The 27,117-nt window shown below is 44.3% G+C and overlaps 1 protein-coding gene across 3 annotated transcripts in view; it reads left to right on the top strand.

Annotated features, from left to right (window-relative positions):
* MAMDC2 (MAM domain containing 2) overlaps positions 1 to 27,117 on the top strand; it is a 181,379-nt gene that overhangs the window by 91,509 nt on the left and 62,753 nt on the right. For all 3 annotated transcript variants that reach the window (XM_030877020.2, XM_060299972.1, XM_060299975.1), the window contains exons 5-8: positions 5,995 to 6,266; positions 7,823 to 7,907; positions 11,020 to 11,157; positions 25,547 to 25,803. In XM_030877020.2, coding sequence (XP_030732880.1) covers positions 5,995 to 6,266; positions 7,823 to 7,907; positions 11,020 to 11,157; positions 25,547 to 25,803 — 752 coding nt within the window. The remainder of the gene's footprint in view (positions 1 to 5,994; positions 6,267 to 7,822; positions 7,908 to 11,019; positions 11,158 to 25,546; positions 25,804 to 27,117) is intronic.

Here is a 27,117-nt window from a genome sequence, read left to right as displayed (position 1 = left end):
GTTCCTTGTTAAATGTTTCTTATATTTTCTCCATTCTATTTCCAAGATTTTGGATCATTTTTACCACCTTTATTCTGAATTATTTTTCAGGTAGACTGCCTATTTCTTCTTCATTTGTTACATCTGTTGGGTTTTTACCTTTCTCCTTCATCTGCTGTGTGTTTCTCTCTCTTCCCATTTTGCTTAACTTACTGTGTTTGGGGTGTCCTTTTCGCAGGCTGCAGGTTTGTAGTTCCCATTGTTTTTGTTGTCTGTGCCCAGTGGCTAAGGTTGGTTCAGTAGGTTTTGGAGGCTTCCTAGTGGAGGGGACTGGTGCCTGTGTTCTGGTGGATAAGGCTGGATCTTGTCTTTCTGGTGGGCAGGTCCACGTCTGGTGGTGTGTTTTGGGGTGTCTATGGCCTTATTATGATTTTAGGCAGCCTCTGTGCTAATGGATGGGGTTGTGTTGCTGTCTTGCTAGTTGTTTGTCATGGGGTGTCCAGCACTGTTGATTGCTGGCCGTTGAGTGGAGCTGGGTCTTGGCGTTAAGATGGAGATCTCTGGGAGATTTTTGCCGTTTGATATTACGTGAAGCTGGGAGGTCTCTTGTGGACCAGTGTCCTGAACTTGTCTCTTCCACCTCAGTGGCACAGCCCTGACGCCTGGCTAGGGCACCAAGAGCCTTTCATCCACATGGCTCAGAATAAAAGGGAGAAAAAAAAGAAAGAAGAAGATAATATAAAATAAATAAAATTAAGTAAAATAAAATAAAATTAGTAAAATAAAAAATAATTTTAAAAAACTTTTTAAGTAATAAAAAAAAAGAAAGAAAGAAGAGAGTAACCAAACCAAAAAACAAATCCACCAATGATAACAAGTGCTAAAAACTATACACAAAAAAAGGACAGACATAACCCTAGAACAAATGGTAAAAGCAAAGCTATACATACAAAATCACACACAGAAGCATACACATACACACTCACAAAAAGAGAAAAAGGGGAAAATATATATATACATTCTTGCTCCCAAAGTCCACCTCCTCAATTTGGGATGATTCATTGTGTATTCAGGTATTCCACAGATACAGGGTACATCAAGTTGATTGTGGAGCTTTAATCCGCTGCTCCTGAGGCTGCTGGGAGAGATTTCCCTTTCTCTTCTTTGTTCGCACAGGTCTGGGGGTTCAGCTTTGGATTTGGACTCATCTCTGCGTGTAGGTCGCCTGAGGGCATCTGTTCTTCGTCCAGACAGGACGGGGTTAAAGGAGTCGCTGATTCGGGGGCTCTGGCTCACTCAGGCCACGGGGAAGGGAGGGGCACGGAGTGCGGGGCGGGCCTGCGGCGGCAGAGGCCAGCGTGACATTGCACCAGCCTGAGGCGTGCTGTGCGTTCTCCCGGGGAAGTTGTCCCTGGATCCCAGGAACCTGGCAGTGGCGGGCTACACAGGCTCCCAGGAGGGGAGCTGTGGATAGTGACCTGTGCTTGCACATAAGCTTCTTGGTGGCGGCAGCAGCAGCCTTAGCGTCTCATGCCCGTCTCTGGGGTCTGCACCGTTAGCCGCGGCTCACGCCCGTTTCTGGAGCTCCTTTAAGCAGCGCTCTGAATCCCCTCTCCTCGCGCACCAGGAAACAATAAAGCAAGAAAAAGTCTCTTGCCTCTTCAGCAGGTCCAGACTCTTCCCCGGACTCCCTCCCGGCTAGCTGTGGCGCACTAGCCCCCTTCAGGCTGTGTTCACACCGCCAACCCCAGTCATCTCCCTGCGCTCCGACCGAAGCCCGAACCTCAGCTCCCAGCCCCGCCCGCCCCGGCGGGTGAGCAGACAAGCCTCTCGGGCTGGTGAGTGCCGGTTGGCACCGATCCTCTGTGCGGGAATCTCTCCGCTTTGCCCTCCGCACCCCTGTTGCTGCGCTCTCCTCCGCGGCTCCGAAGCTTCCCTCCCGCTACCCGCAGTCTCCGCCCGCAAAGGGGCTTCTAGTGTGTGGAAACCTTTCCTCCTTCACAGCTCCCTCCCACTGGTGCAGGTCCCGTCCCTATTCTTTTGCCTCTGTTTTTTCTTTTTTCTTTTGCCCTACCCAGGTACGTGGGGAGTTTCTTGCCTTTTGGGAGGTCTGAGGTCTTCTGCCAGCGTTCAGCAGGTGTTCTGTAGGAGCTGTTCCACATGTAGATGTATTTCTGATATATCTGTGGAGAGGAAGGTGATTTCCACGTCTTACTCTTCCACCATCTTGAAGGTCCTCTCTATTTGTAGACTTTCTGATCGGTGGCAGGTGGTACCTCATTGTAGTTTTGATTTGCGTTTCTCTAATTAGTGATGTTGAACAGCTTTTCATGTGCCTACTGGCCATCTGTATGTTTCTTTGGAGAAATGTCCTTTTAGGTCTTCTGCCCATTTTTTGATTGGGTTGTTTGGGTTTTTTTGTTGTTATTGAGTTGTATGAGTTGTTTGTATATTTTGGAAATTAAGTCCTTGTCAGTCGCATTGTTTGCAAATATTTTCTCCCATTCTGTAGGTTGTCTTTTCATTTTGTTTATGGTTTCTTTTGCTGTGCAAAAGCTTGTAAGTTTGATTAGGTCCCATTTGTTTATTGAAATGATTATTTTTAATAAAGTAAGAGAAATAAACACCTCACCAAAAACATTATCATTTTTTTCTAGAATAGCAATTTTATTAGTGGCAGTCCAGGGAAAGTCACCATCCCTGATATCAGTATCTTCCTCATTCTTTCTTAATTTTCTAAAAGCTCTTCAAAATGTGCCACATTCCTTTTAGTTCAATTTGGCTCTAATATGACCACAAGATGTAATCTGACCACAAGCAAGGATAAGAAATAGTTCCAGCTTAGGTGCCAGTTCAGATTAATTGGTAGTGATTACATGGAACACTGTATTTAGAAGGATTCTGAGGCTATATCTAGGCTGAGCAAAAAAAAAAAACTGTAGTGATTAACTAAGAAAATCTGTTTTGAGATTGGCAGTGGTAGTGGAGGTGGGTAGCTCTTGAGCTAGTTATTTGATCTAGGAAAATGCATTATTCAGCTAAGTGGATGCAAAATCACTTGGGTGGATAAATCTTTGGATGGACTGTAATGCAGCTAATAGGCATATCCACACAGCATGACCTAAGAGCGATTTTGAGTTCTGTAATTTGCATGCAGAATCTCAATAATTTGAAACAGCCAATATTTATGGCCAAGATGTCAAAATCACTCAATAAATAGCATTAACTTTCATACTGTATAACATCATGGTATTTAAAATAATACATTTTATATACTGTGTGTTCTCAAAGGCTTTTAACATAAGAGCATTAGCATATGCTTATAATAAAATCTGATATAATAAAAGATTATGTCAAGAAAGATTGTTTTATGGCATTCACTGAAAAATCAAGATAATCACCAGTAGATGTACTCATTGAGCCTACTATAACACACATTTACTTAAGTTTGAGTTCTACCTCCATGTAAAACTATTTCCTCCCTCCTTTGCATACTATCAGTACTTACATGCCTGACCTTTCTTTGATAGATAAGAAGTGTCCTGAGAATGAGTCCTGTTTCTCTGTCAGATGTGTAAATCAGTGGTTCTCAAATTGTGACCCACAGACCAGCAGCATCGGCATTACCTGGAACTTTTCAGAAATGCGGTCTGTTAGATGTGCAGCATCACCCCAGACCTACTGGATTGGAAACTCTAGGAGTGGGCCCAGTAATCTGGGTTTGAACAAGCCCTCCAGGTGACTCTGGGCTCAAGTTTGAGAGGCCCTGCTGTGAGTTGTTCCTTTCTAGAATGGGGAAAGGAAGGAGGGAAAGAAATTGGGCAAGTGCCCCAGGGAGAAGTGGGCCTCGTACGGCAACCAAGTTGGCAAGCAATGTAAACATCCATAGGACACAGCACGGACTTTCTTTGTTTCTTTCTTCTTTTATATCCTATGTACCAACCCTCTACTTCCTCAGAAAAGGTTCGAAGTGCTCTCAGGAATCTCCATCAATTCCCATCTCCACCCCACCCCACTACCAGTCTGCTTAGAGTCCCTTCTTTTGGGGTAATAGCAGGGTGGGACAAGGAGGATGGTGCTTATTCATTCCCTCGTGTCATAATGAAGCAACATTATGTTTCAAAAAAGGGTTGGCATCAAGAACCCCAGCTAGGGGCTTCCCTGGTGGCGCAGCAGTTGAGAGTCCGCCAGCCCATGCAGGGGACACGGGTTCGTGCCCCGGTCCAGGAGGATCCCACACGCCGCGGAGCGGCTGGGCCCGTGAGCCATGGCCGCTGAGCCTGCGCGTCTGGAGCCTGTGCTCCGCAATGGGAGAGGCCACAGCAGTGAGAGGCCCGCGTACCGCAAAAAAAAAAAAAAAGAACCCCAGCTTAGTTAGTGCTTCAAAACCCAACAAACCCCACAGCTAGTAAATATATGTGAAGCACTTAAAGCAGCACCTGGTTCATGAGTGTTCGCTGTACCTAGACGGTAATGGTGTTGCTGGTGATTACTGCAAGGGCCAGGTTTATCCACAGAGGGTGCCTGGGTTGGCATCTAGAAGCAGTTGTATTTGCACCCAGTGGGTAGTTGCTATGTTGAGAAGACTGCCAGCTGGAGATAGATCTTGATCTTGAAAGCTTCCACAGGCAAGTGAGGCTCCTTGAAGTCAACGCCCTAACTGTTCCTTAACTGTGAGGGAGGTCATCAGCTGAGCTGCCACTGGCCTGTCTGCACTTGCCACAGGATGGGGCTGGGATGAGCATTTGGGGCAGCAAGTGTGGGAAGAGGGGCTGAAGAACATCAAGCAAAGAGGCCTTTTAGGGCCTTTCCAGTAAGAATTTAGTGTTGGGAAGCCCCAAATGCAAGGGGTAGGGTGGGTGGTCACATGACAGAAGACTGCCTATTAGATGCTGGCCACGAATGTGGGAACCTCTGAGCAAGCATGAGGGTTCAGGTCAGAAAGGCAGAGGGTCCCCAAGACCCACAGGCAGATCAGATCAGTGTTAAGGAAGCCAACGACCAGAGTTAGACTTGGAAGGCTCAAGTGAGAATTCTCGGTTCCAACCCCTTTTTTTGGTCATAGAAATGCTGTTTTACAGCCTGCTGTAGCCAGCAGAGCACCCCTTGTCCATATTAGGAGGATGAGGGGAGAGGGGGCAGGAGGAGGGAGGGGGAGTGAAAGAGGGAAAGGAAAGGAGGAGGGAGTGGAGAGGGATGGGAGAAAAGGGAAGGGGAGGACAGAAGGGAAGGGGAGGAAGGAGGGAGCGAGGAAGGGGACAAGGGAGGAGAGGGAAATAATGCTTGCTGGGCCCAGTGTGTCTACTGATTTCCAAGCCCTGTCCTACATGTTTTGCACGTACTTTCTCACTTAGTTATCAGAACTATGAGATTCGGTCGTGGAAGAGTCTAGAGGAGGAGAGTCTTATGCCTAATGAACTTGCAATGAACGTTTTCTGCCTAGGCTCTAAGATCTAAGGTAACCAAATCAATTTAATCTACAATAATGAGGCAAGTCAAATGCAGATTGAGTCATTAGGGATGAGGGGAGCTATGGAAAGGGAAGGGAGACTTTCTGACTCCAGTAGAGGAATGCTGCTCCTCCAGATTCTGAAGCCCCTTAGCCTGGGTTCTCAAACTCATATGCCTATGGGGACCAGGAAGATGAATGCAATGTACTAAATGGGCCTGTTAGAAGGTGATAATAGGCAACAGATACTTGGCTTCAATGTCAGAAGGTTATAGGGAGTAGTGGGGATTATGGCAAAATGGAGCCCGCATACCACCTCTGAAGAGGCAGCACTACTCAGCTCTGGATTGTTATTGTCATGTGTCATGTGCAAGTAGCCTCAGTGTTACTGGACCTTCTAATTTTTCACCAGAAGCAGAGACCCCATGTTCAGGCAACATTCAGTGGCCCCACAAAATGCATCTGCAGGCAGTATCTGCCCTCAGATTTACTGGACCACAGTTGTGTATTTTCCTGAGTTGTGAGCAGAAGATTGATCTCTTCTCTGTGTCCCTTTCTCCTTCCAGGCCATTACATTTACGTGGACACCTCCTTTGCCAAGCAGGGGGAGAAAGCCGTGCTGCTGAGTTCTGATGTACAGACTGAGGAATGGAGCTGCCTTCGACTGGTCTACCAGATAGCCACATCTTCGGGGTCTCCATCAGAGCCCAGCCGGCTGAACCTCTATGTGAGATTTGATGATGAAAGCTTTGATCGCTTGCTTTGGTCAGCCAAGGAACCTTCGGACAGCTGGCTCATAGCCAGCTTGGACTTGCAAAACAGTTCCAAGAAATTCAAGGTAGGTAGAGTTTATGTGCAGGGCTTCTTATTTGGCATTATGCTATTCTAAGATCTTATGAAAACTTCTGCTATTGAAGTTAGTTATCTCCTGAGTTAGGATGTGACATCTTATGGGAGCTGCATCATAGAAAAATATCAGTAGCGTAAATTAGTATTTTGTTGATTCCTTAAAAGAGCTTCTTCCCAGATTTGTTTTGTGTGTATTTAAGTGGGATTTCTGTAAGACTCTAAAAGGGGCTCAAACCAACCTCTTCAATGGGAATTTATTTTCCAGTGGGCTTTAGGGAGCATTCTCATTTCTTATAATTTTTTTTCCTATAATTTTGTTTCATCCTCCTAAGTTATGTGTGGTATGTGTTTATGTTGTCTTCCTGATGGTTTGTTTGCTATAAATTTTGAACAAGACATTAACTGTAATAAAAAATGAAAATACATTGAAAGAGGAAAGATACTTAAAGGACATGCTCTGATTCCTTTTCAGAGATGGAAGTTGTTCCATCAGAAGTAATGGGAAAATAAGGTAGAGAAAGTAAGATAAAGTTGGTTGTGTATTGGAGCAGGGAAGGAAGATGTAATCTGAACTCGGCCATGAAGTGTGATATTTAGTGAGAACATGTCATGGGGGACAAAGCGGAGCCTTCAAGAAAACGTTCTCCATTCCTAGTCCGCTTTTCAATTCCCTATGCCATATCTCTTCTTCCTCAACAAGCTTTGAAATGCGGTATTCTCCTACATTCCCTGTCTACTTGTAGTCCCTCCCATCAGGCAGCAGGGTGGATTAAGGGACGGAGCATTGAAGGTCTGAGCTCCCTATTTCACAGCATCCTCCGGACAGTGTATCACACCCTAGGTCTACCAGCATAGCTGCAAAATATTGGACTAAAATCACATAAGGAGAAGCAAATATTTTCAGAAGCAGGGCCTACTGTGAACAGTGCTTGAAATCAGCCACATAAGTTGTTATGCTTCTCTCTGTTCTTTATGTAAAATTTTCAAATTTTCAGTAATATAGAAACTACAAGATGAGTTTTGAGCGTCTTCCATCTCATGCAGAAATCCCCCACCACTAGTCAAATGGTACTCCCTACCTCCTCCTGCAAGGGATTTTTTTTTTCCCCACTGAGGCCTCTGCCTTCAGTTCCTGGCTAGTCTCAGAATGGATTTTGCCAGGGACACAAGCTCTCCTGTCCATCTGCAGCCAACTGGTGCCACCACAAGCACCGGAGAAGGTGGTGACTGTGCTTACGATGGAAGACAGCTGACTCAGCTCTTATTGGACACCTTGATCACCTCAAAGTTCTGAGAATATGTGTATGAGCTTGTGTACACACACGCGCACACACACACACACACACACACACACACACACACACACACACACGCCTTCTTTCAGTAAAGTCCATCATGAGATTGATATCCTATAGCAATGAGCCGAGACAAACAATCTCGTTTTGCCTTGAATCGCTGAACAGCTCCTGACAAGTAGCTGAAATACTAATAAAGAACACGTGGTGTTTTGAAGTCTAACTCCCTTCTCCCGCATGTGTTGTACAGATTTTAATAGAAGGTGTGCTAGGACATGGAAATACAGCCAGCATCGCACTCTTTGAAATCAAGATAACAACTGGCTACTGTATCGGTAAGTGGGTTTCCTTTTCATTGCATCCGAACATACATCTTTTTCTAAAATCTCCTGTTGCCAGGGGAATTGAATCAATCTGAAAAGCAGGGCATTTTATAAACGACACCATGCAGTGCATTTTGAATTTTGCATCACTTGCGTGTTGTATGATGTTTCTCTGTCTTTAGCAGAGGAAGGCTCATTAGAGTTTGCCTCGATTGACTGGGTTGATGAAAGAAAAGTAGATGCAGCGACTGTAACCTGAGTTGCTGCCTTAAGCTCAACATATTCTAATAAACGTGACATCCAGTTTGCTGCATATTCAGCTTTTTGTAGCTTTTGCCAGAAAGCAGGCATCCTGTTACCTCTTTATTACCTCTTTCCTCACTTTCCTCCATTTCTCTCTTACACACCATTGCTCTGTCTTTATATTCACAGTTGTCACTTAGATTCCACTTGAGCAGGGTTGGTAGGTGCCTCTTCTGTGCCAGCTTCTGAGAGGGCATCAAAAGCAGACATACTCTATGTCCTGAGGTCACTCACCTTCCATTCGCCTCCTACTGAAGCTGTTTCTGTATATAACAAATTCTGCTGGAGAAGGACAAGCCGTGCTGTGGAGGTGTCGGGAGGAGGGGAGAAAATTGGACAGAACTGAATCCAGGAGATGCATTTGAGCCGTAGTTTCAAGAAGGAGTAGAATTTAGTCAGGTAGAGGAGCAGGGTAGGAAGGAAAGCACTCTTTCTGGGCAGACCCCATAGCGGGTGGACAGCACCGAGTGTGTCCAGGCAAAGGCGAGAGGCTGGGTAGTGTTTGAGGTGAGAATCAGCACTGTTAAGGGAGTCTGTTAAGGAAGAGTCTGGAGCCCAGCTGTGGAGCTTGGGTTCCGGGATTATGTGGTTGGGAGGCGTTAGAAGTCAGTCATCAGGGGAGGGGCCTGCAGCTGTGTTTTCAGATGATGACTGGCTGCCGCATGGAAAATGAGTTGGAAACAAAGAAAATAGGTCAGAGGTAGAAAAACCCTTAGGAAGTGATTGTGACCTTACAGAGGGGACATACGAGGGTCTAAAATTGGGGTGGGCAGTGGAATGGGATAAAGGTGGTAGATCTGAGGGATTTTTCAGCACTGACCGTACTTGGAGGCTGAATGGCTGTGGAAAGGAAAGAGGCAAGAGAGTCAAGGGCAGTTCTGAAAGAAAACCGACCTAGATTGCGACCATTTTCTGAAGATTGTGACCATTTTCTGAGTTAAGACTGTATCTTCCTTGGAGCTCCTTAGTGGCGGCTGCGGGGATCTTAACACCCTACCGACTTGAGTCGTACCTACCTAGTGGAGCGCCACCTGCTGGCTTAGTCCATGCACTGCTGCCCTCAGCCTCTGTTTCATTACTGGCAAAATGGGGATAAAATATTTCCCTCGTAGGATTGTTGTGGGGACTAATAAGATCAGGGATGTGAAGGTTATTGTCACAGTGCTTGGCACTCAAAAATGTTCATTGCTTTTCTCCAAATCACTTGATGGCTTCTAGTTTGTTTAAAACACAAAAGGAGCGCTGATATTTCTTCTTGTTGAACTGTATGATCGTACTCTCACCTTACCTTCCTATCTGTGCACTCTTCTTGCTCCCCTTGTTTGTAAAATGAGGTTAATAATAGTACATACCTTGTAGGGTTGTTTTGAGGATTAGGTAATTTAATTTGTATAAAGTGCTCAGAATACTGCCTGGCACATTGAGGAATATTTTGCTTTTCCTTTACTCTGCGGCAGCCTTTGGCACCGACTCTTGGGCATGGGTTAGCGGATGCTGTAGTGGAAAAGTTGAAAATGAAAATCTTAAAAATGTTCAGTGCTTGTTAATACAAAAGCACACTGATAACTGTATCAGTCAGGACCCTGGCAGGGAAGTGGAAACAGAATACATTCAACCTGAGTAATTTGAGGAAAACTCACTAAAGGGACTACAAAGGTGTGGGTAGGTGAAGGAAGCCAGTCAAAGCTAGTGCAGTAATCCAGGACTAGTCAGAGTGATGACTCATGAGTCATCAATATCTTTAGGTCTGAAGGGGCAAGGGAGAAGGGGTTACCAGAACCTGGAGACAGTAGCTGTACGGTCCCTCAGTAGAGAGACACAGCCAACCCATGGCAACCTGGCAGAGAGGGAGCTGGAGGAATAAACACCCGCAACCTTACTCTCCTCCTACCTTCCATTGGTTGAATCCAATGAGAAGCCAGAAGGCAGGGAAGTCCATACAAGGCCGTACACGTCAGCCTCTGGAGAATGGAGCCCCGTGGAAGAAAGGTAGGTGGGACTGGAGGGGCCAATAAGAGATGATCAGCACAATCACACTTCATATTTTTAATTGATAATTATGGGGGTCAATGAAAGAACTGGCTTGTGAGTTTCTTGTTCCCCGTAAAGGAGTCTGTTGGCTGGGAACAATTTATCTGTGCAAACATGTCAGTGCTATTGAAAAGGGGAAAGAGAGTCTCTTTGTCTTCTCTTTTATCTCCACTCCGGAGCTGCAGAAGGACCCAGTGCCTAAGATATTCCTGTCCCGACTACGCTGACCTGGTTCTTGTTTATAAGCAAAGCAGATGATTTTAGCATCTAGGAAACATGCTCCTTAGCCCTTAGCTTAGCACCTTGTCTACTATCAAGAGAGAAGGGGATGGGGGAATGGGCTACCAGAAAGGTGGTGGATAAACTTTCTGGAGCTAAAAGCATAGCTCTAAATAGTGCTTTGACACAGAGTTGGCTGATTGACCAAGCACTAACCATGTGTCTGGCACTGTGCTGGCAGCTGTCCACACTTACCACAGCCCTGTGCAGGGGGAGTGTCCCCCTATTTCTCCTAGGAACAAATAGAGGCTAGGAGAGGTCACACAGCAAGCCACATGGCAAGTAGGCAGAAGGGCCACAATCCAAAGAAGCAATGATGAATTATAATCTCTGTTCATTACAGGATCTCTCTTCTTGACCGACATTATCCAGGGGTCCTGGTACGAAGATCCCAGTGGTCAAAGGGAGTGAGAAACATATCTGAGTATCTAATAGCAAACTGCAGTAAGCCTGGGTGTACCCAGGCATAACTACATCTACATGAAGTCTGTTTTTATTTCTCTCTTGCCAGAATGTGACTTTGAAGAAAATCATCTCTGTGGCTTTGTGAACCGCTGGAACCCCAACGTGAACTGGTTTGTTGGAGGAGGCAATATGCGGAACTCCCACTCCATTCTTCCGCAGGACCACACCTTCAGGAGTGAACTGGGTGAGCTGGGGACAAATGGAGTCCTTGTTCCAGGATAACTGTTTCTGCCATCTCTCTCTACATTGACCTGACTGTGGCTTGTCGACAGAGAAGGAGACAGAGAGAGGAGGGTGAGTAGGGACCGAGAGACCTGGTGGAAGAGAAGAGTAAGCCGTGAGAGAGAGGCAAACTGCAGACATGAGCTCTGTAACTAAGGAGAAGGCCACCCAGATAACAGCTTTTCTTCCCCTGTGACCTGGTCTTGCTATTTTCTTTTTCTTTTTTTTTTTAACATCTTTATTGGAGTGTAATTGCTTTACGATGGTGTGTTAGTTTCTGCTTTACAACAAAATGAATCAGTTATATATATACATATGTTCCCATATCTCTTCCCTCTTGCATCTCTCTCCCTCCCACCCTCCCTATCCCACCCCTCCAGGCGGTCACAAAGCACCGAGGTCTTGCTATTTTCACATTTCCATATTATGCTTGACTTTCTTCTGTTTGCTGTTCAACATTTCTTATTTCTAAAGACAAGGCTGGAATAATCCTAGGTTACTTTTCACTAAAAATACATGGAGTGATGGGAATAAGTTTTTAAGAACTTCTCTGGTGGCAGGGAGGGGAGCCAATAGTACTGATGGTCAGTCCTGAATGCGGTGAGCCATAGGGCCCCCTAGTGGCCAAGCGGGCTGGTTCTCTGCAGGGAAAATAGAGAGGAGAGGTCATCAGTGAGCAGTGGGCTGGAGGAGAAAGTCCCCACAGAGACAGGGCAAGGGCTTGCATCCTTGTGAGTTATGGCAGCTCTCACCGGGACCTTGGTAGGCTTCATAAAAGCCTAGGTCTCCCTGCAGTTGCAAAACATTCCAGTCATCAACTGTAAGTTCTTGTTGACCAACAAGAAGATTCTGGTGACTGGCTTTCCATCAAGGACAGAATAGGAATGTTGGTTCTGCTGCAAAGGGTAACATTTTCCCTTTCATTCCTTGGCCATGCAGATATTGAGGTGATCTGCTCAGTCACAATAAATTGCTGATGATGACAGTGTGTCCCCTTCAGCTGCCTGAAGACATGGCAACTTTTTATGGTTCTTTACTTCGAAGATTCCTCATTCAGTGTAGTTTCTCTTCATGTGAATATTTTTAACCACGTCTCCAACTTTTTTTAAGTGTCCATCCTATGGCTTATCTTGGCTTTGGACAGTCTTCATTCTGTCCTTATTGTTATCTTTGCTCCTGTTCTGTCTCCTTTATATCCAGAGTCTCAGATTCAGTTTCCCAAAGGGGCCAGGCAGATGGTATAAAGAGAGTGACATATAGGCTGGGTGAGGACGGTGGCAAACTAGAGAGCATGGACCACGTACAAAGAGTACTCAACTTCAATTAGTTGCCACCATGCGAGAATGCAAGCCCAGGGAACCAGGTCTTTCAGTTTTGCAAGACAATCAGCAAGGCATGGGTTTTATGTGAAATTTCCCCAATTTTTAACTTGGTGAATATTCTCTTAAAAAACACCACAAGGCCAACCAAACACATCTTCAGGTCAGACCCAGTTAGCCAACTTCTACTTTGCAACCTTTTTTGTAAGTTCCTTTTCTTTTTTAACATGCCCAGGCTTCTTAGAACAACATATTTATAAGTAACCATATATAAGAAAGGTTGGAGTCTCCTGTCTCCTGTGGTTTACCTGGTTAAGACAAAGCCAACTTTTTTTTTTGCGGTACTCGGGCCTCTCACCATTGCGGCCCCTCTCGCTGCGGAGCACAGGCTCCGGCGCAGGCTCAGCGGCCATGGCTCACTGGCCCAGCCGCTCCGTGGCATGTGGGATCTTCCCGGACTGGGGCACGAACCCGTGTCCCCTGCATCAGCAGGCGGACTCTCAACCACTGCACCACCAGGGAAGCCCTGGATCTAGCATTTTCATTCATTCAACACTGTATTAGGTATGATTGGAAAAATGACAATTAAAATGACAGGTCCTCTATGGCCCCTGCCTGGTTTCAAGGAACATACATTTGAGAAAGAGGAAAAGATTTCTACCACAAATGGATGTAAGACAAAGTAGTATGTGTCGAGTGCTTCCAAAAAAAAAAAGAAAGGTGCTTGGTATTCAGCGACAAGAGGGATCACTTACTGTTTGGATGTTCTAGAAGACATGATGCGAGAAGTCAAGTGTATTTGAAGGATGGGCATGATTTGGACAGGCAGAGACAAGAGAGGCAGGAGCCATGATGCCTCTGGCAAGCGGTAGCAGCTGAGAAAGAGAGGTAAGTGAGAAAACAGTATGGGGGCAGTTCTAAAAGGCTTTGAATGCCAGGAAAGAGATTTTAACTTTATTCCATTGATGATGGGAGGCCATTGGAGGTCTTTGAGAAGAGAGAGTTGCAATCACAGCACTGTGTTAGTTTGATTAACCAGATGGTGATTATCTCAGTAGATACAGGACTGAAAGGTAGAACAAGAGAACGAAAAATGCCCCAGAAACCATTTCTTTAGATACATCTATGGTCACTTACATAAGGAATTGAAATTAGAAAAAGACCAAAACTGTATTCACTTCCTTCTTTTAAAAGTAAGGTTTAGCACTCTTGGAGATGACAAAAGATTTGGGTTTCCATATGTATATCCATATTTTGGTCCTAAAGACACACAGCCCATCACTACTTGTGGCCATTGTAGGAACCACACGTCTAATGAGTGTTGTGTGTAGAGTGAATGATAAGCTGTTATGACAGATTAATCCATGAATCTGAATGAGTATTTTAAGTGACAGTTGGGTTAACTCAAAACAATAAAATGTTACTACCTCTTGAAACCTTTGTTTAAATGAATAAAACAACTAACAATGTCTTGGTGTTTCAAAAAGAAATGCCAGATGACATTTTCTTAATTTATGGAAGTTGGCTGATTTTGAGATTGTTTTTCTGCCATATTTAAAAATTCTAGTGCAAGGAATAGAGAGAATCTTGAAAGACTAATGCATTAAAATTGCAATAATCCTTGGTGTCATTATCACAGATGTACAATCTTCAGTGTTAGATAACTGTTCCCAAATTACTTAAAAATTAGTTCCAAAGTCAGATCCTCTGGGTAACCAATATCATGACCTAATAATTACTTGTTCAGTGCATCATTTTTCATTCTCAATGATGGCAAGGACCAGGTGGCTTGGAGAACACATATTTCTTGGGAGAGACAGCAGACCTGTGGACTAGTGTCAAATCATCCACTTGACTATGTTACCTGAGTATCATCTATTCTTTGAAGAATGCATCACCACTAGTTCTTCCTCACTCTCATTTGTGAGCACAGAACATTCTGACCATATTTGCATCAACAAGAGATAGAGAAGGAGGACTAGGCTAGAGGTCAGAAGGCTTGTGCTCCAGACCCAGTTAGTTATCAGAGCCCTCTACTACTTTGGGTGATCAGTGGACATTTGGTCCTGTCTAGAACGTCCAGTAAGACATTTGGCCCATGCCATAAGGCCCTTGAAATTTGGTCCTCTCCAAAACATCCATAAGCATATTTGGTCCATGCCATGGTTTTGGACAGGACCAAATATCAAGGACCTTTGGCATCTACCAAATGTCATATGGACCAGATATCTTGTGGATATCTTATGGACTTGAGGATATGGGGAAGGGGAAGGGTAAGCTGTGAAAAAGCGAGAGGGTGGCATGGACATGTATACACTACCAAATGTAAAATAGATAGTTAGTGGGAAGCAGCCGCACAGCACAGGGAAATCAGCTCGGTGCTTTGTGAACACCTAGAGGGGTGGGATAGGGAGGGTGGGAGGGAGGGAGATGCAAGAGGGAAGAGATATGGGAACATATGTATATGTATAACTGATTCACTTTGTTATAAAGCAGAAACTAACACACCATTGTAAAGCAATTATACTCTAATAAAGATGTTAAAAGGAAAATTACTGAAAATATGGAAGACTCACAATGACTAAGAAACAATATTATTAGACTATGTAACAAAAATAGACAATAAATAATGCCAAACTAATCATTTTTTAAAAAAAGCAATCTATAGATTCAATGCAATCCCTATCAAACTGCCAATGGCATTCTTCACGGACTTAGAACAAAAAATTTTACAATTCATATGGAAACACAAAAGACCCCGAATAGCCAAAGCAATCTTGAAAAAGAAAAATGGAGTTGGAGGAATCAGGCTCCCTGACTTCAAACTATACCACAAAGCTACAGTAATCAAGACAGTATGGTGCTGTCCCAAAAACAGAAATATAGATCAGTGGTACAAGATAGAATGCCCAGAGATAAACCCACGCACTATGGGCACCTAATTTATGACAAAGGAGGCGAGAACATACAATGGACAAAAGACAGCCTCTTCAATAAGTGGTGCTGGGAAAACTGGACAGCTACATGTAAAAGAATGAAATTAGAACACCACCTAACACCATACACAAAAATAAACTCCAAATGGGTTAAAGACTTAAATGTAAGACCATACACTATAAAACTCTTATAGGAGGAAAACATAAACCATAACAAATCTTTGACATAAACCACAGCAAGATCCTTTTTGACCCATCTCCTAGAGTAATGGAAGTAAAAGCAAAAATAAACAAATGGGACCTAATGAAACTTAAAAGCTTTTGCACAGCAAAGGAAACCATAAACAAGACAAAAAGACAACTCTCAGAATGGGAGAAAATATTTGCAAATGAAACAACAGACAAAGGATTAATCTCCAAAATATACAAACAGCTCATGGGGCTCAATATCAAAAAAACAAACAATCCAGTTAAAAAATGGGTGGAAGACCTAAATAGACATTTCACCAAGGAAGACATACAGATGGCCAAGAGGCATATGAAAGATGCTCAATGTCACTAATTATTAGAGAAACGCAAATCAAAACTACCATGAGGTATCACCTCACACCAGTCAGAATGGTCATTATCAAAAAATCTAGAAACAATAAATGCTGGAAAGGGTGTGGTGAAAAGGGAACCCTCCTGCACTGTTGGTGGGAATGTAAATTGATACAACCAGTATGGAAAACAGTACGGAAGTTCCTTAAAAAACTAAAAATAGAACTACCATATGACCCAGCAATCCCACTACTGGGCATATACCCTGAGAAAACCATAATTCAAAAAGAGACATGTACCACAATGTTCATTGAAGCTCTATTTACAATAGCCAGGACGTGGAACCAACCTAAGTGTCCATCAACAGATGAATGGATAAAGAAGATGTGGCACATATATACAATGGAATATTACTCAGCCATAAAAAGAAATGAAATTGAGTTATCTGTAGTGAGGGGGATGGACCTAGAGTCTGTCATACAGAGTGAAGTAAGTCAGAAAGAGAAAAACAAATACCGTATGCTAACGCATGTATATGGAATCTAAAAAAAAAAAAATGGTACTGATGAACCTAGTTGCAGGCAGGAATAAAGAGGTAGACATAGAAAATGGACTTGAGGACGTGGGGTGGGAGGGCAAAGCTGGGGCAAAGTAAGAGTAGCATTGACATATATATACTACCAAATGGAAAATAGTTGGCTGGTGGGAAGCAGCAGCATAGCACAGGGAGATCGGCTCGGTGCTTTGTGATGACCCAGGGGGTGGGATAGGGAGAATGGGAGGGGGGCTCAAGAGGGAGAAGATATGTGGACATATGTATGCATGTGGCTGATTCACTTTGTTGTGCAACAGAAACTAGCACAGTATTGTGAGGCAATTATACTCCAATAGAGATCTATTTAAAAAAAAACAAGAGTGCTTTGGGTCCCTCTTGAGTACATATAAATACATTGCATTTGACATTAGAAAAAAAGAAAAAGGGAGACTAAAGGGACTAAGGAATGGGAAAAAGAGGACCTGGCCTTTCTAATATCTTGACCAGGAGATTTTCTAATATCTATATCAAGAGATAGGCATGATGACATGGTCATCCCTGAGGAGCACAGAGACTTGGTAGTAGGGTGTATTACCCCTGCTGTAGGCACTCGCCTCTCTCCTCTCCCCTCCCTCTCTCCATCCCATCTCCTCCTCTTCATCTTTTCTATCTTTTCTCTTCTTCCTTGGCTATTCTAAAACACCTGACAAAGGCAGGCAGCTTTGCCCTCTAGCATTGTTTAGTCCCCTGACATCAATACCGAGGCCTAAAGAAGTCGTTGATCCTGAGCCTGAAGGGAAGGAATCCAGGAAGACTTTTATCTCCCTTCCAGCAAAGCATCTGATTATAGTCATCCTAGTCAGAGCCTGAACATCAGAATGACGCTTCTTCATTGATCACTCATTCATTCATTCATTCAACAAACACATAATAAGCACTCTTTATAGGTCAGGTATTCTTGCATATCCTGGTGATACAAAAACTGTCACTGACCTCAAAGAGATCACAGGAACCAATTCTTCCAAAGTGCTATTCCCTAGAATACCAGTACTTGAGTATAAAAGTCTTTATATGAGAGAAGAAGGGCTATATATGTGATCAAATAAACTGTGGAAACCCAGAGCTAAAGAAAGCTAAACAGATTTATTTCAGGACTTCTCAGTGCCTTTAATATAGTTCTGTGTTAATGTATATTATGGCATTTCTCAAAATGTTCAAATACTGAAATGCTATGTAAACATGCATAGTGATGTATGATCAATAGAGGTATGAAATAAATGATATGGGATCATAGAGAAGTGAAAGACCACCTTGGTTTTGGGGTTCAGGGGAGGCTTTCTACAGGAAGTCATATCAGAACTGGAATTTGGCCTGATGGATAAGGAGAAGATAAGTTTAACATATGCAGAGGTGTACAGGCATGAGAGTGAATGGTTTCTTTGATGTCTAGGGAGTATTTGAGAATGCCAGTATGGAAGATGATGGCAGAGTAGGCCCTAGATTCTAGGTTATGTTTCTGCTTATGATCATCAGGAATCTTGAATACTTACTTTCCACTCACTTCTTCCAGCTTTTCTCTGCTATTTCACTTCGACTTCTCTTCAACTTTTGGAGTGAGGTTTTGCCCAATCAGTAGCCAAAGAGCCTTCTCATTCCCACCAAATACACACATACACACACACACACACACACACACACACACTCATTCATACTCCTCACACGTAGACTCCTATGTTAAGACTTCCCTGCTGCATAAGACAGGGCTAAAAAAGATGGGTTCTAAAAATTCTAAAATGTTTTACTTGAAAAGCTCTGTGCTCATATGACTCAAAGGTTTGACCAAGATCACTCTTGGGAAAAAAAAAAAAAACACCTCCAATGCTCTAAACAAGAGAGAGGTTGCCTTCTTATTACATTTACCTTCTACCAGGTATATTGATTTTCCCTGAGCTCCATCAATTTTGGTGGCAAAGGAAAGATTAAATGGTTCAGATGTCTGCCCGCAGCAGCAGATTTGCCTCTATATAAACTCATCTCCTGTTCATTCGTTTCCTGGAAGCAGCTTATGCTTTTGCTTTCAGATGAAAACTGGAGAAACAAACAGCAGGGGTGAGGGCAGCTGTGTGCCTGCTCAGAAACTTCAGAGCTGCCGAGCTGCCGAAGGAAGTCTTCCCCGGAGGCTCTGGCTTCTGTGTTATAGAAAAGGGAACAGTGAATGTAATATCTGAAAAATATTATGTGGATATAAGTTTTCCTTCATTTGGCTGTGTGTTTTTAACAGCCCCAAACAGTGAGTCAGATTTTTCAAATGAGCACCATGTCTCCAAATTCCTGTCTTATGGTGGAAATGACTACCACAGTAAGATTGTGGTGGAATACTGAAGGGGATGGGATATTATGTTGCTTTTTCTTACTCAGTTTGGATTCATCACATATGGATTTTTTTTCCTTTTTTAATATTTTATGAAGTGAAACAAAATCCTTCAGGGGGTAACCTACTGACAGCTCAGATCATTACTGTCTCCTACCTGCCTTAGCAAAGAGAAGATAATTGCTGGAAAGATAATGAGGGAAATCTGTTTCTTTGCTGAGATTTTAGAAATCAGGTCTGCATAGAGTGCCACCGTAGAAGGAGCTGAACAAAGTTTCAAAATGTAAAATAAGGTCAGAACTGTTTTATTCCATCAGAGACCGTGAGATGGATGGATCGTCTTTCCATAACTCATGACATTCTTTTCCCATTTCAGTTTGGATTGAGTTCAAGCATCATCTTAACAGCACCTGTTCATTCTCTCTCTGCATTGATCCATTTGGTTCATTGCATAAGCACCCAGTAGGGGAGCAGCTTTATTAATTTTCTTACCATTGCCTTTGTGCAAGCTCTGCTGGATCTCCTTTCTCTGTCCTTGGGTGACTTTACCATGGCTTTCCAGGCACTTTCAAGTATTAACAAATAGCTTCATTTTTAAGGATTAAGTTCAGTCAAGTCAAAACTCCATTTTCTCATCCAGTTCAAATTTTCCCCCAGACCAGACCACAGAGCAGCATCAGAGAAGGGATTGGGCTTTATTTCTTCATACTTCTTCCCTTTGCTCTTTTCTTCCTCTTTCCCCACTCACATGGCTGCTTCTAGTTCCTCCAGTGTTGGGAAAGGTGGGATGTGGGTGGAACAGAAATGGAAGGGAAGGCGACAAAAGGTTGTATGTGACCAGTGCTGTTTAATCTGGGGTCGATGCCCTTCACACTGCAGGTGGCCAGATGTTGGCCATTTCTCTCACAGCCAATGACAAAAATGATACACTCTCTGACTGGCCATCTGTGAATCCCCCTTAGTGCCTGTCACTAGGTACACCACACCAGCCCCTTTCTTTTTTAACATCACCAGCCCCTTTCCGTTGGGGTTAACACCCTGCATGCAGTCTCTTTGAGAAGAGTTGTTTAAGGCGCTCTAGCCCAGCTACCTTCTGAGTTGCCCACTTAGGCTTAGGGAAAACTCAAATCTTTGCCCCATCAACCTCTGGAAGTACAGCTCCCTGGCAACAAAAATCCTTTCTCTCCATTCTGCCCTCACAGGTCCCTACAACCTCTAGCTGCATGCAGCCAAGAGTTAGGCCCCAGCCTCTGTACCCCACAAACTCCAGTTACCACTGATCAAATTCTCCCATTAACTCTGCCACCCTCCTCTCAAGGCCCAAGGCAGTCACAGAACCCAGGAACTTGCAAGCATGGGTGGGGATGAAATTAGATGGTAGTTTCCCTCCCCCATCCTCTCTACAAGTGGTTCCCTGAAGCCCCCTCCCTTGGATCAAGGTAAGAAAGGGGAAGCAATCTCCTCCCGTTCCCTTGGGGGGTCAAAAAGAAACACATGACAGGTCAGCTCTGTGACAATTCTCTTCAAAGAAACTCTGTCTCCAGTCTCTCTGATCCCTCCTTGGCCTTCTCATATATACAGGCTGGCAGGGTTGGTGGAGAGATGGGCTACTCTGGTAGAGCTGGCTTAGATTCCATGTCTGCCACAAGGTAGCACATCCAACAGGGATGGTCTAGCACCACTCTGTAGAAAGTAGAGGGACTTGTCCCCCATCATTCTTGGCACTGAGGTCTTAGCAGAAACTAGGAGAAGTTCCATTCAATCTGACTCTACTATAGAGTCAGACTCTATTATAGTAAAACTTACCCAAACCCTTAGAACTAAAGGTTCAGCAGATGACTCTCAGATCCATAGACTGGAGAGCGGGCATGATAACTTGCTGTCTTTGGGTACTGTCTCCTCACGACGGCAGCAGACCAGCTGGCATATGTTCCTTCAAGTTTTCTCCCTTACCTGGGAGGCGGCTTGTCCAGACCACCACGACACAGATGCAGACATTGCAACTGGAGCACAAATGTGGCCAATGGGACCAAATCATAGATGAGTCAGAGGACGCCATTGGCATCGCAGCCAAGGCAATCTCTGTGGAATGCTGGTTAGCCAGACTGTTTGAAAATAAAAGTTCAGGAGCTGCCCTCAAAGTTCTTTGCCTAAGTCAAGGGAAAATGGCTGACTACCAGTGGGCCACTGGTTCCACAACAAAAGTTGAACTAGTACAGAGGACTGCTGCAAGAAAGTCCTCTTCAGAAGCAAGTGTACATGTGCCGTTATCGCAGGCATTATGCCAGAGGGGCCTGAGCTTTGGCTGGCATCACCGAGAGTTTTGATCTTTCAACAGGATCCCCAGTGATTTGGTTGATTATAGGATCCTTTCCACCTAAGATCTATCTATACCTAGTTTCATCTACTCAGACTTAAAGAATCTGATAAAAGTTGCTTCTTCTAGAGATTCTACCAGCTCTAGAACCCTGGACCAGATAGCAGGGTTGGCCTCATTGAGCTGGGCAGGAATGTTCTCATAATATCAGACACTAGACATAATTTCCCGAGGACTCCAGGCTACCTTTTTCATTCCCCTTGGAAGTGTACACAAAACAGTGCCTGCACACGCCCCCCCAACCACTGGCTCCTCTTCCTCAGAGCAGATTGTACCCGATGCCACACACCCAGCCTGGGCTGGTGGTCATTTCTCTGGCCCAGCCCCCTGGGGTAGACACCTGGTGATTTCTGAATCATCTCCACCCTTTCAACTGAGATGATAAACTTCTGATGAGCTACCTTTTATTTCCCAGTGAAAAACAGTCTTAGTAAATAATACCCAACTTGGCAACAAAGGAATGATGGAGAGGAAAGGGAGGGGCAACAGAATGTGGTCTAGTCTAGTGGTTCCATATGAGACTTGGTGTCAGCAGTCCTGGTCTGATTCCCAGCAGGCTCTCTGACTCACTCTGAGCAGGTCACATTGTGTTTGCTGTTTTTTTGCATCAGGAATGGGACTGTGGCTCACTTGGCCTAGTGTCTTGTGCATGGGCACAAGGCACTTAACTGCAAATTCAGGGGTTAAACTATTGTCCACCCAGGAGGTGAGTAAGTAGCCTTTAAAGAACACTGTCAGATATCTGTGAACTGTGAGGAAGATACATTCATAATGGGTTAGAGTGTGAGACATTGCCCCTAAACACAGTTATCGTGCACTCCGGAAGTAGAATGAATAATTTCTAGTGGATTTGTGAGGTCTCCTAGATTTACTGAGAGTCTCGTGGAGCCTTTGGAGGTGCCCATCACCCCAGGTAGACTGATTTCCTGCTTCATGGCTGTGGCAGTTTGGGTCCTCCGAGAAGCAGTCACTAAGCTGGGATTAGGTGGAAAGAGACTTATTGGGGGAAATGGCTGGGAAGCATAAGTGGGGAGAGAGCTGGAGCAGCTGGAGGCCAGGACCATGTGTCCATTAGGCATAGAAGTCCCAGTGCCTAGGAGACCTGACATTTTTAGGAATTCATGAGCATGTTTTAATTTGATTTATTTTAAAATCAGAGGGAAAAAATGAATGTCATAATAACAAATATTATAATAGGTCCAGCCTAGATCATATTCATCTTTATATGAATGCAGTTATAAAATAAAAATTTTATATATTTTGTGGAGAAAGGGGTCCAGCGCAGCAAAAGTGCCTAGGGCCCCAACAAAAGTCCTAACGTGGCCTGGGTGGGGAGAGCCTTCAGCACAGGATGGAAGGCTAACACCTGTGAAAGAGGGGGGCCAGGCCGATGGGGAGTTGCTGAAGAGCCCCTGTCAGGCAGAATGGCCTTGCCCTGGTACCCCTGCTCTGCTTGGTCATCAGCTGAGGACACCCGATGTGGCATGGCCTTGGCACACATTGCTGTTGTGGATCCAAAGGTGAAGCAGCTGGACACTGAATGGAGAGTATGTCAGGAGCCCGCCAGCATGGCCCCGCAATGAGGTACCAAGGAAACAAAGTATGACAGCTCCTCTACCCTTTCTCCCTGGCTGGATATCTTGGAAAGAGATTGTTTCACCGGTTAGACAAATTACAAAGGGCATAAAAACCTCCTCTCTGCCTTTGACACTCACATGCATTCTCAGTGAGCAAAGGCGTGTTACAGGGCTAGCTGGTCACACCCATTCTGCATTAGTCGGAGCTACCTGGCCACCAGCAGTGCTTTAGAGGACACCCGAGCTTAGGAGGGGGGCTCATGGCCCTGCTTCCTTATCAGAGGTTCTTGGATTCTGCTCGGTCTGACATTCTGATTCTTCCTTTAAAATCCCTCCCCAGGGGTGGCCAATTGGGAGCCCATCAGCTGTTTCCAGTCTTGCAGATATGTTTATTTGGCACACACAAAATTTAAAAAATTATGGTGGGAGGTGTTATGGGTTGAATTATATTTCCTCAAAATTCATATGTTGAAGTCCTAACCCACAGAAATTCAGAATGTGACCTATTTGGAAATGTGGTCATTACAGATGTAATTGGTTAAGATGAGGTCATACTAAAGTAGGGTGGGCCCCAAGTCCAATATGACTGGTGTCTTTATAAAAAGGGGAAATTTGGACACAGAGAGATACATGCACAGAAAGGAGAATACCATGTGAACATGAAGGCAGAGATCAATCCGTCAGTGTCAACGAGTGCCAATGCCAAAGAAGCTAGGAGAGAGAGAGGCATAGAATAGGGTCTCCCTCACAGTCATCAGAGGGAACTAATTTTTCTTGTACATTGACCTTGGACTTCTAGCCTCCTGAAGTGTGGAACAACAAGTCTCTTTAGTTTCAGCAACTCATTTGTGGTGCTGTTATGGTAACCCTAGCAAACTAATAGAGGTATCATTTTTAAATGAATGGATTTGCCAGAAAATTCTGGATTTTGAGTTTCAATGGGAAAAGCTTGCAGCACCTGGCTGGATGTCAGGGCATCAGCTGGAAGTAGAGGGATGGGCTCTCAGGGAAGAGCACAGGTCCATGCACGGGGCTGGCGCCCCTTACCACCAGCTGGTTGTTGCAGCCCGAGAATATGGACCCAGCACTATCAGATTTTCTGATTTTTTCAGAGAAGCCTAATTTCTGCTTCTCGTTGCTGGTAAAATGTGATTTTCAATGTTGGCAGCTAATCCATCACTCTATTTTCTCCCTGACCCACTCCACTTCAATCATATACTTGATCTGGCTGGCTGCTCTGATCATCTGAGTTTGTGATTTCTGGTTATTCACAGTTGCATGGCTTGGCAAGATGATCAGACAATTCTGTTTAAGCAAGGGAGATTTTTCAGAGGGGTTGAACAATTTGCTACCAGGAGAAAATGAGTTTTAATTTATTCACCTTTCCCCTCTGCCATGTTGCAGTGAGGATCTTTCTGAGACCCTGTATGTGTTTTGAATCACCATTTGTTGAGGACCTACCACATACTAGGCAGTGTGCTAGATGCAAAGTAAGTCTCCAGTGTGTGAATTCATATATTCTTCCTAATATCCTTACTGCTATTTTGCTGAGGATAAAAGGAATGATTATAAACCTGTCACCAGGTAATAAAAGCAAAGACATTAAGCTGTAATTGTTCTGAGCTTGTAAATAGAAAGGCCGTTCTATCAAAGCTTCATTGCTATTACTCCTCTGTCACTGCAGCTCAAATAAATTTAGACAAAATTGCTGGTAATAATAATACCATACTGGGGAAAGCATGGTACTAAAAACATTAATGGCATTGCTTTACTTCATTATAATCATGTTAGGCAATTACAATGTGCCAGGCACATGCTAACCACTTCACATACATAATCTCATTTAATACTCAGATCAACCATATGAGAGAAATATTTGATTCCTATTCTAGAGATCACAAATTGAAGCCCAGAGATATTGAGTGACTTACTCAAAGTCCCAGGGATGCTAAGATATAGAGCAGGATTCAAAGTCAGTTCTTTTAATGTCCAATCCAAGCTCTCCCCATTCTGCCTCACAGTTTCTCTCTTTCACCAAAATGCCTCTAATGCAGTCAGCCTTTGGGTCCGGAGCCCACCAAAGCCTTGCCACGGGTGGGGTCCCAAGTTCAACTTCCGCAATCCTAACCCTGTCAACAGTGTTGACTGACCTACACATTCTATTAAAGAGGTACAAATTGTCATCTAGTTTGAATTCATATCAGTTTCACTCAAAGAACACACAGCGACATTTTGTGTACATGGGAAAGATGCACAGGAGGGTCACTGCGATTTTAAGAACAGATGGTATGTTTGGTATGCTCCTGGAAACCGTACAACTCAAAGAAGGCTTGTTGGAGGGGGACTTCTGGGGTCATGTCCTGCTTTTTTTTTTCACAGCTGTGTTCAGCTTGTAAAAATTCAAACACTTTACAGATGACACATCGACGTTTCTCTATGTATGTTTTACTTCAATCAAAATTAAGGGGAAGAAAAAGAATGCTGCTTATCTAGTATTAAGCAGAGCACAGTGAACTCCACTATTTATCTCCAAGCTGCAACATTCATCAACCCGTGGCCAAACTTCTTTCCTCAATAACTCATTCGCTTCCTCTCCTCCACTCCCGCTGGATTATTGTGAAGTAAATCCCAGATCATGTAGTTGTGTCTGAGACTCCGCCCGCCTGTCTTAGGCTGTTTTCTCTGTGTGATTTCAGGCCACTACATGTATGTGGACTCGGTTTACGTCACGCATTACCAGGAGGTGGCACAGCTCATCTCCCCAGTGACCACGGCCCCCATGTCTGGCTGCTTGTTGTTTTATTACCAACTCCAGCAGGGGAATGACAGCATCTTCTCCGTGTATACGAGGGATGCGGCTGGCCTGTACGAGGAGATCTGGAAAATGGGCAATCCAGGGAATGCTGACTGGAACCTCGCTGAGGTGGAGTTCAGCGCCCCGTACCCCATGGAGGTAGGTGTGCCAGGTGTGCCCTGGCCTGGCCGCTCTACAGGGATGCCACCCACACCCAGGCGTGGAATTCGAGAGATACTACAGTCTCACACTCATTCTTTCTTTTCCGTGGTGTCTGTCTTAATCTTCCTTTTCCCTTCCTTGGCCTTCTCCACTTTTCTCCCTCTTTATTCCCTCTACCTTCATCCCTTATCACTTCATTTTCTAGAGAGAGTATTCTCTAATAAGGACAACTATGGGAAAGCCAGTCAACCCACTAGATTTCTTGGGCACACGCTCCCTCTGAGCCTTGCACTGTGGTCACGTGAGTTCAGAAGAGGAGATCAGTGAAACGCCTTCTACGTGAAACTCCCCCTTGAACTTCCATTCCTGACAGCAACTGAAGGTTTCCCTTACTTGAGGGAATACTCTCTCTAAATTTAAAAAAAAAAAAAAAGACTTCTTTTCTCCTTTACAGTATAAATAATGTCATAAAAGTCAGAAATAAACTTACGATTGTGGCCCTAATTTGAAACAAGCCTTGGGGGCCTATAAAGTTTTTTAACTTTTTATGGTTTAAAACTCTTTATAGCTACATGAGTGGTAAATGTCCAGTGCAGAAGAATTAGAAAACTTAGAGAGGCAAATCAAACGAAAACACCCTATGCCAGCCCTGCAAAGATAAGAGCTACTAACATTTTGGTGTTTATCCGTGCACACCCGCAGACCTGTTTTCAAAGCACATATATTAATACATATCTATGTATGTGTCTGTTGGATGGTCCAGTACTGATGACCATCCAACCAAGTAGATAAAATTATCCCCATATTACAGATGAAAGAGGAGGAGATGGAGAGTGCAAGAAGTCTGACGTTTTGTTCTGGGTCACACTGCTGGTGCGTGCCAGGGCACTCAGAAAAGTTCCTGCGTTAAATCTGACTTAAATTTGAAGCAAGATGGTCAGCTCTGTCCGGGGACCCCTAGGACCTCTAGAGTCAGTGGGTGCAACATTGTGGTTGCAGATCTGGAGCTCTAAGCACAGTCTTAGTCCCCACAGGTTTTAACGTCTCCTGCTTTCGCTTTGCGCTTTTGCAATATCTTCCCTAGTTCCGTTTAGAGTGCAAAAGAAGCAGATTACCCTCTGGATGCTTTTCAGCGGTACCATCTGCTCACCTGATGTGGAGCTTCAGTGAGCGTTGGGCTTGAGTCTCAGTTTCTGATGGGTCCTGTCCAGTGCCTGCCACTCCCCTTCCCATCCTTCTCCTTCCCCCAGACAGCCCCGGAGAGGGGCCTGTGGCAGTATGTGTGCTATTTCCTATCCCAAAGTCTAACCA

This window comes from Globicephala melas, chromosome 6, assembly GCF_963455315.2.
Source record: "Globicephala melas chromosome 6, mGloMel1.2, whole genome shotgun sequence".
Lineage (NCBI taxonomy): Eukaryota > Metazoa > Chordata > Mammalia > Artiodactyla > Delphinidae > Globicephala > Globicephala melas.
The sequence above is the reverse complement of the archived record's forward strand: the minus strand, read 5'-3'. Positions and strand labels throughout refer to the sequence as shown.